Below are 10258 nucleotides of genomic sequence, written 5' to 3'. Positions count from 1 at the left end.
TAAATAACGAGTACACCGAAAGGAGGACTGCTCAAATGCCTAAAATAAATTGTGCAAACATATCACTATCAAGTGGAAATGAGTTCGTTCTGTACAAGTCGCTTCAAAGGAATACGGACTATTGTTCCTATTTACATTGCATTTACTAATATCTGTTGTTTTTTTAATTCTTTTTTTTTACTCAAACCTGAGGATTGAAAGTTGTGCAAATATTATATGAGTGAAATCAGGGAACGCTATTGTTTTATTACACTAGGTCTAGTTAAATATATTACATAATCAACTTGCCACGAAACCTCTTCTGAGTCTGGAATTCATTTTCGTCGGCATCTTTCCATTGAAGGATAAAAAGGCAGAAACATCAATAATTGACGAAACTGTTAGACAAATATGATGATTATCACATTCTGTCAATTAGCCCATGAAGGTTTTATATACACAACTCTTTCAAGCACTAAAGAGACCATGATCATTGAGCCCATATTGTCCGTACTTTGCACGATCACATCAAACCAAGTGGCAGATGTTCTAACAATAAACCTTTAAGATATGATGAAATTAGGTTTTTTTATGTGAATACAAGTCTAATTTCATTTTTCAAGCACATAAAAGCATATATACTCTATCATAACACCTAGCTGTATCTATTACAGTGCGTGTTAATTGTACTTCAACTGAATGTCTTCAAAATTGCTTTTTATGTAAGCAGGTGAAAACTGCACGACACTTGGAAAATGCAGTATTTTTTATACAACCCACAAGCTTGACAAAAAAATACACTCTAACTTTACCGTATGTCCCAACAAAACTTACAACGGTAACCTCCGCAACCTATAGCTTTAAATAGTGAATCAATCCAAATACGATTTCAGGGTTTGAAACTATAACTCACTGCCCACAAAATGTTACAGAAAATCCCTTTCGATTTGCTTCACTAGTCGAAGAGAAATGAAAGATTTTGTAGGGCGTGTCAGAAATATCTTCGCTCCAAGATATGTCTAGTGCCTTCACACATAAATTTGCATTTCTAAGCGCATCCAAGTGCTAAACTTGGAAGAAGCAGACTCATAACATGCTTTTATAATCCACATTTTTCTGTGACCGCTTAACCAAATCGATTTTATTTTTTGGCAAAAAAAAAGCAAAGATGTTATATTTCTAGACCATGAAGTTGCATTTAGATGGTTTAATCATATTGGGTGTTATGAATGCAAAAAGTGGACTGTAATTTTTTGGGGACATAGTGTAGTACTACGGTTTGCTTCCATTAGTACGAAGAAAATTGTTTTATAAAGCTGAACATAAATTTCTTCAAGGCATGCTTTCAAAAGTTATTAGATTTGGAAGCGAAGAGTGTGTACAAGGTTTTTCAGAAATGAAATGGGGACTCTAAAGACACACCTAATCACACTATTCGACCAAAAAAGCTCGAGATAAACTGCTAAAAATACACTTTTCTTGTCTAACACTTTCTTTAAATCAATCTGTCAATGTCATGAGCAATAACACCTTTCAATGAATTCAATACACGTATAGCCCCTAGTTCCTTGAATTAAATTTCTGATGTCACGTTCACTTATTTTCGAATCATTTAAGCCATATCCGATTATACAACCACATCCGTTACAAGCGCACGCACAGTGAGTGGTGATTGTCGATTCATTTCTAGAGTTAACAAAAAGAATGGAATTTCCATCTTCCTCCGGAGCCAAAACCAGTGAGTATTCCGATGAAGTTGACCCGGAGAGGAGCCGGGTCGGTCCAGTCGAGGAAGGGAGAAAGGTTGCCATGACGACCCATCCTGATATGACCCTTGTCAAAGGTTAACCAGAAGTGATCGTAACGTGGAATGCCAGATAGCTTGGCATCGGACGCTATCACTTTTATTCGCACGTCGCACTCATGTCCTAAGCTGGTCGGACTTGTACAATTTCGCTGTATTTTAGCGAGACCATCTGAAACATCAACAGTCACACCTGGTCCGAGAGGGGAGAGAATAAAAAGAATTGATGTTACTTGGCGCACTTTGTGTGAGGATGTTTCTGTGTGGTTAGTCTGAAGTTTGAATCCTAACAAAGCGTCTAATACACAGAAAAGATTCATTCATTTCAGCTAGCTAATGAAGAGACGGATTCAAATTTAACTCTTATGCGACAGGGACAATAGACAATTTGCACAACGCTATGGGATTTTCGGACGGGTGCCAACCCTCACTCAGAGCACAAAAAGAAAAAAAAATGGTTAAGTTCGAGGAGGAAACAGGCCGTGGCACCAACTTTGTGTATTTCAATACTATTGATGGTTCAAATGAAGAGTTTAATCAACTTTAAACAGGCACAATTTTCTCGCGCCTAACTCTACAACAAATAAAGCAAAAAAAGTATATAGTAAAGAGCTCCAGGAATATCATTCCCAAGTTGACTTCTGGAGATGTAAATAATATAATTTAAAAAAAAATCGCTCCTGCCTACCGATATCGTGATGTTGATCAGCAACAGTAAAGAGTTGCAATAAACACCATGACCGTTACCTTGAATAATACACAAAATCACTACAACTTGCACAGGTTTCATGACTTACGTAATAGGATCTTGAAACTTCGATTCAAATACTTATGATATATGCAAAATGCTCCGTGAGTTAGTTTATGGTAAGAATATTACGCTTATAATTATCTTGTATAAAACCTGCCGTGAGAAAACTGCGTGAATGATAATGAGTTTAGTTAGGCTTGATTTTAGCAGACTTTACTACCGATGACATCACCCAAGCAACCGTTTTTCCTCTCATGCTTTTCTTACAGAGTTAGGGTAAATTCTGTCATCTCCTGCCGATTGCGCAAGTACTGATAGAGTAACATAATATATGTAATTATAACCCTGCTCCTCAAAACAAACAAAACATCGCCAGACATGACTTTTTAGTTAAGACCATATTCTGAAAGAGCAGACTTTAAGCTTCAAAATTTCTGCCCGTTTTATGATACCAAATTTTTGCATAATGTAAAAGAAGACCCGCTCTTTCAAAAAATATGAAAAAGTCAAGTTCGGCTAAGTTGACCCATTTCACTTATTTTCAGTCCTCACGCAAAATCAGTGTGTGCGACTTTATGTTCGTTTTGAGATGCACGGTCACACACACACACACACACACACACATATATAAATATATATATATATATATATATATATATATATATATATATATATATAATGTATACAGATTTCCAAAAGTTCTTAAATAAATCCAAAAATTATCTGGGTAACGGTATTCATTAAGGTATAAGATCAATATCGTTAAATATACAAACCCGCAATGTGATATATATATATATATATCTTTTTTTCGCACAACGAGAGATGAGAGTTTACCTATGCGGTACATGTCGGCTACACTCAAATTTTCCCCAGACAAGGCGATTTGTGCGTTGTAGCTAGTGCTGACCTCAAAATCCATAACCAACGAGTTATTGAGCAGGTAGAAACCAGGAAAGATGAAATTCCGCTCATATTCGTTTTTAGTGTGGATTACCTGACAACCTATGATTTCAATAGGAAAGGAATGTTATTTATCATTAGAGTATTGTATTCATCCGGTATATGTTGTATTCTTTATTTGCTATATAATTATGTTTGCTTGTTTTGTGTTTGTCATTTTCTTCTTTGCTGACATGTTTGAACATGTATTATACATATCATGAGGCAAATCTCTCGTTCGAAGAAGCTACACCCCTGTAGACAATGCCAGTGTATATCTTGACAATCAAGGACTTAAAAACCAAAGATATAAAACACCTGTTTCTTGACCCTGGCCTAATCTGCATCAGTCACCGCCACGGGGGGGGGGGGGGGGGGGGCACCCACGAGAGGAGGAGATTGTTTTGGTTTTGGCATGGGCTATGTAGCTCCATGGTGCGTGTGTGTGTCGACAAACTTCTACAATGCTCTCCTTCTTATTCCTGTATTTTCGTTATTTATGGGTCAATTTTTTTTTCGTTCGAAATTCAAAACGGATGACTATAGAATTTCTCAATAGAATATAAAATCTAAAACTTTAGCAAGAATAGAGAACATTGAGTGCACTTTGAATGGTCTGCCACAGGCAGATATCCTTATCACGCTCTTAGGTAATATGACAGCTGCTGCAGTCATTAAACCCTGTCTTGGCCTCCAGGTTTGCCACCCCTGAGTAGAAAGCTATCTTGCAGTGGCCAAATACATTTACTCCAACTTCTCAAACGGAGGAATCGTTAGGGGGGTATAGCACCCCATCAGCTTCGTTTTGCGACGGGGTCTCGCCTCAAACTGGGGTTTGACGGCATGATATATATATATATATACATATATATATATATATATATATATATATATATATATAATAATAATAATAATGATAATAATAATAATACTATTATATATATATATATATATATATATATATGTGACTCTGCACCTCAAAACAAACAAAAAGTCGCCAGACATGAATTTCTAGTTAAGACCATATTCTGAAAGAGCAGACTTTAAGCTATAAAATGATGTATAACTCAATTCAAATGGTTTCTCCTAACCTATCTAAATATTGGAAAGAAAGCACAAACTCAGGAAATGTGTGAACTGAGAAAAGAGGCTCTGAAGTACAGTGTTTATTCAAGCGCTTAATCTTTACCAAACCGTGCTGGCTGTGCGATGAATGGGACAAAAAAAAAAGGAAGTAAACCACCAGAGTAACAACAATGAAGGGATTATTAGATTAGACTGAAATTAAGCATGCCTCATTAACACATTCTGTCCATAATCATTGCCAACTTTCAAAGCAGTAGCATTATCCTTTCAAAAGTTATTAGAGTTGAAAGTGAAGAGTGTGGACAGGGTTTTTCAGAAATGAAAAAGGGATTCTAAAGACACACCAAATCACACTATTCTACCAAAAATGTTCGAGATAAACTGCTAAAAAAACACACTTTCCTGCCCGTTTTATGATACCAGATTTTAGCATAATGTAAAAGAAGACCCGCTCTTATAGAAAATATGAAAAAGTCAAGTTCGGCTGGGTTGACCCATTTCACTTATTTGCAGCTTTATGTTCGTTTTGAGGTGCACGGTCACATATATACATACATATATATATGTATATATATATATATATATATATATATATATATATCTTTCCATGTTTGAAGCGCCATGAGCACTGGAAGGTGGACCTGTGCACTATACAAGTAGCCATTATTATTATTATTATTACTTGAATTATAATTATTATATCAGGCATTCGGCATGCTTGATAACATAAGTGCAAACATAAACATATATTGATATAATGCTCATGAACAGAATTAAACAAAATACTAATTAAAGTGTCGTTTTCAATATGAAATTCACTCATCAGAAACGACTAACATAAACAGTGAGCATCAATACCTGCCATTTTACATTTACGTACGTGATAAAATACACGAAAAGCCATAAAACTGGGACCTGAGTGTATATCATAAAAATTATCATTCTTGAAAGTAAAGAATTGAAAACAATCTAGCAAACTGTGCTCCTTCAAATGAAACAACTACTAAATCCTACTCATGTATAGGGCGACACAGTAACTCGATCAATACTAGTGTGCTTGTTGTATATTGCGTATGTCGTATGTTTTGTCGTATTTTAACTAACACTAACAAGGCTGCCACAACAAGCTGTTCATTTATTTCACATACGTACACACCTGGAAGCTAGCAACGTAAACACTATCGATTTACGGGTTTGATATGGGATTAGATACTGTTAACATATATATATATATATATATATATATATATATATATATATATTTATATATATATATATATATATATGGGTGAGAATTTTGAACGATGTACAATTGCCAATTTTCGTACCTTATGACATTCTTTCCCTTAGAACACGCCAGGATGATCTAAGAAACCAGATTTTTTCATGTCATCTCAAAGACTGGTAAATTTCCTTTCAGGAAATATATGGTTTGGTTGACTTTTGCCTGATATTTTTCATTTCACAAGGACTTTGAGCGTAAAAATACGGTAAAAACGCTATTTTCACAAAAATTGTTTTTCAAACTAATGATGTGCATTTTTAATGGTACGTGGCATCTAATATCTGACCATGTTCTGGATCTGACATATCATGGGTATGTACCACAAAATTATAAGAACTTTATGAGCACGTATAAAATTACAGAGAACAATTAAAATATCAAAGTCCTAAACAGACGAACGTCCGTGATGCTTTTATTTCTATCGCTGCTGCAAATTCTACTTTGTTGTCCCAACTGTAACGTATACGAAAATTTGGTGTTCCACCTAATGGACATATCCTGCAAAAATTGTACGTCTGCTGGCTGTACATGGGACGTAATATTCTTTTATGCAAAATTATACTGAGTTTTCGTCACGGACGTGCCTCCGCTATTTTCTAATAAAAATCGTAGCCCATGAAACGTTATTGGCGATATTGTTCTGAGTCGTAATCAACTAAGATCTAGCAACACGATAATATGTTTGTTTTGAGTTTCTGTCCATCCTTTGTCAAATAGGAACCGAAATTATATTTTTAGACGAACCTCCAAGAAAAAAAGAACGTCCGTGATGATTAAAACGTTTTCGAGTGGGACACCATCTTGCTTTGATGGCGAAGGTGCATTTTACCTTTGGCTCTCTAGCCGAGGAGCTGCATGCCATTTTTGGAGCGGACTGAGGTTCGTCCGCAGTTTTTGGACCATACAATTCACCAAAAACCAAGCAAATAATTAATATTTTCTCTGAAAATTCACCTCCTGATCCCCCTCTGAGCAATACATATGTTGTAAGGATGTCAAATTTCTTATAATTTGCATTGACAATACATTTTCAATTTTTTGAAAGAGTTAGGAAGGCTAGGTACTCTCTGCCGATTAGTTATCCGTCCTGGAACATGACCCTAGTAGTAGAACGAACGTCCGTGATAATTCCAGAGAACGTCCGTGACGTATGCAATCCCTCCGATAGGGATAACTTGTCCCGAAAGTGTCCTGTATTCTTTAAAACTTTTGGCTCGAATAGCGACAAATAAAGTTTTACAAAGTAGAAAATGAGTTTAGAGCAGTAGTTTCAGAATTTTTAAGGCGTTATGTGATCATGATGAACAAACAATTGAAAATTTACTCACAATTTTACGCTTGTTTTCCCTTTAATTATACATAAAACAGCTAAATGCTTAAAACAAAGTTATAGGAAAATGGAATTTTGCGTAATCTGTAATTTCTGTGCGTTTAAATTTCTTTCTAATGAGGTCCTGGAGACAATTTGTACTGTTACAGGTTCTGAAAGTTTCGCTCACGGACGTTCTGTCCGAGAAAGGAAATTTCTGACAATTACAAATATATCACTGCACATAAGATTAATGTTAGTTGAAAATATTACCAAATCACCGAGCCGCTCATACCCGAAAGTGAATAGCGTTCAGCACTCAATTTACCTGTAATAACAAACGGAAAACGTTTGTTTCACGGATGTTCGTTGGTTGAATAAGTCAGTGGATTACATAGTAGGAGAAAGAGGATCAGTGCCACTTTTTAGTGACAGGTGCTCTAAGTGTTTATCTTTTGAGTACGGTAGCTGCCGTCTCAAACAGAACACATCCAGTTTTGGTCTCCATAACGGACGTTCGCTGTAATTGTCATGATATTAAATGCCTTAATTCATTCTTATTTTTCTCTTCATGACGATTTTTCTCTCATTCCCTCAATAGCCTGAACATGCTGCGACCAAACTGAAAACAAAAACAATACAAAACAAACCAAAACAAATCCGAAAAGTGCTACGCAATCACATTCAGGATAATGACGGAAGAAGTCTGTAATGAGCATGTGTTGAATAAGAAACCGAAAAGTTTCAAAAGGACGTGGAAGCAGTTGAATGAAAATGACTGAGAAACAGAGAAGGGATCGAGCTCCAACACACAGAGAAAAGAATTGCCAGTGCACTCCCGTTATACCAAATTCCTCTGGAGAAGTTTTTGTTTGTTTATGTTTTTTATTCATCGAAATGCCGTCACAAGCAAACAAAAATCATGCAGTATACAATTATTGGCTGATGAAACACACAATTCCTCCGGTTATCATCACATGGTGTTGTTTTATACTCATCAATGAAAAGCAATATTCATTTGTAATTTTTTCCAAGATTTCTTTTTTCATTTTACATTTAAGAGACAGAGAGATCGTCAATTTGTTTGTGCTTTTGTGCTTACATTGAAAACATATGTTAAAAAAGTAATTATTAAGAATAGGTTTAAGGTCGCACTTTGATACGTTCGCTCTTCCTAAGATTCGTTACTCCGATGTCCAAAGGTTTGTTATTCCAAAATGAAAAAAAAAATTGTAGTTAATTCAGGGGGTTTGTTATTAGAAATGTTCTTCGAAAAATAGATATTAAGGATCATTATTTTTAGGTCCGTTCTTCTAAAAGTGGAATGGGCCTGATATTCGTTTAGGTGAAAACGGTTATTATGAGGTTTTGAAATTGGAGGATTTTAGTTGTTAACTTGTTTCTCCACATTTGGATAAGCGAACATAATTTTTCATGTTCCAATTAATAAACCTTTCGGTTAACCTTCGGAGATTCCTATCATTTACCGAATAAAAAAGCTTCATAATTATACGAACTCTATCAATTTTCGTATTGACAAACTGTATGAATAACGAGCCTCCGAAATGACGCGCTACAAAAGGTGTGTTATAACAAACCATATTGTATAATATCGAAGTCACAAACATCCATCCAAGTTATATGGACTTATTGTGTCTTGTTATGACGAAACTTCGCAGTATCGAACCTATTATCATTTCTGACTAATATAATAACACAAATTCTCCTCGGTAACAGTGTGTAACACAAGGAGCAAACACAGAGGGATTTCTTCCTAACGTATTCGTTTGCCCTCCCCAGCTAAACTTCGTATTTCTATAACGGAACACATTTCTGTTGTTTTTCTATATTAATTCTTTGTCATAATTTTAGCTGTGATCATGTTCGTTATATAAAAAGCAAATTTTTCATTGTAGACTTTATATAACAAGGTTAGGACCTGAATATTTACTTAATGATAACGAAATTTTAATAAATATATTCGTTCTCAAGGATGGACTACGTCACTGAGATTACACGTACGTTTGTACGTTCATTTACGAGAGATTGAAAAACTGTTTTCTTTGATTCCTCAGTATAAGAAGATAAACAAGCTTATATAATTGGGAATTGGTAATATCTATTCAGGATTTTGTAGAGGAGTTTGTTCTCGACATGAAATTGCTGTTTGTTGTGAGTAGAATGCGTTTTCAACTCAAGAGAGCTGCATTGTTCAATATCTTGTTTGTTCCGAACGTCCGTGAGCTACATGCGAACCTCCGTGATGAAAACTATGCTATGTTTGTTGGGTTATAGAAACTGCCCAGATGAGATACATCTTAAAAAGGTATATTATTATTTGGGAGTGAGGATTAAAGTATGGGATAGTGAAATAAGAGGTGAAAATATTGAGTTTCTGTAAAATGCGCGTAAAGTTAAGAAAGTGTTTAGCGGAAGAGCAATATTTCCACAGAAATGACGAATTTAGTTAAATCATCAGTTGTCTACCATTACGTACAGGTTAAGAGTACAAGCTTAATATTCTGCAATCACGTACACATGTCCCTTAAGATATTTCGTTAGGATTTTGAACTGAATCAGATCTTCGGAAACTATGTTAAATGGTATTCAAATGTATGTGCAGTACTATTCCTCACGGACGTTCGCTGCTCTGGACATGGTAAACTTCAGCGGTGAATAAAAACTTGTTCCTCTGGGAAAATCCTAGTATAATTGGGTTCATATTAAAGCTTGAGTTATACTCTTTCAGGTAAGATGAATGACTTGGAGAATTTCCTACTTTTTAAATTTTGCCTTGTTTTGGCTCAATTGTACATCGTTCAAAATTCTGACCCATATATATATATATATATATATATATGTATATATATATATATATATATATAAATTATATATATATATATATATATATATATATATATATGTGTGTGTGTGTGTGTGTGTGTGTGTGTGACCCTGCACCTCAAAACAAACAAAAAGTCGCCAGACATGAATTTTTAGTTAAGACCATATTCTGAAAGAGCAGACTTTAAGCATTAAAATGATGTATAACTCAAATCAAATGGACTCTCCTAACCTATCAAAATATTGGAAAGAAAGCAC

At 35.1% G+C, this 10258-nt stretch overlaps 1 protein-coding gene across 1 annotated transcript in view; it reads right to left on the bottom strand.

The window, feature by feature from the left end:
- Positions 1-1671: 1671 nt before the first annotated feature.
- LOC139723623 (C3 and PZP-like alpha-2-macroglobulin domain-containing protein 8) overlaps positions 1672-10258 on the bottom strand; it is a 47336-nt gene continuing 38749 nt past the window's right edge. Inside the window, exons 4-5 of the mRNA XM_071634852.1 lie at positions 3372-3539; positions 1672-1976 (exon numbers count right to left, since the gene is read on the bottom strand). Coding sequence (XP_071490953.1) covers positions 1672-1976; positions 3372-3539 — 473 coding nt within the window. The remainder of the gene's footprint in view (positions 1977-3371; positions 3540-10258) is intronic.

The sequence above is a fragment of the Diadema antillarum genome, unplaced genomic scaffold (genome assembly GCF_040938485.1).
Source record: "Diadema antillarum isolate AM-2024a unplaced genomic scaffold, OU_Dant_1.0 scf00000196, whole genome shotgun sequence".
Taxonomy (NCBI): Eukaryota; Metazoa; Echinodermata; class Echinoidea; order Diadematoida; family Diadematidae; genus Diadema; species Diadema antillarum.
Note: the sequence above shows the minus strand (reverse complement) of the source record. Positions and strands in the feature narration are given on the sequence as shown.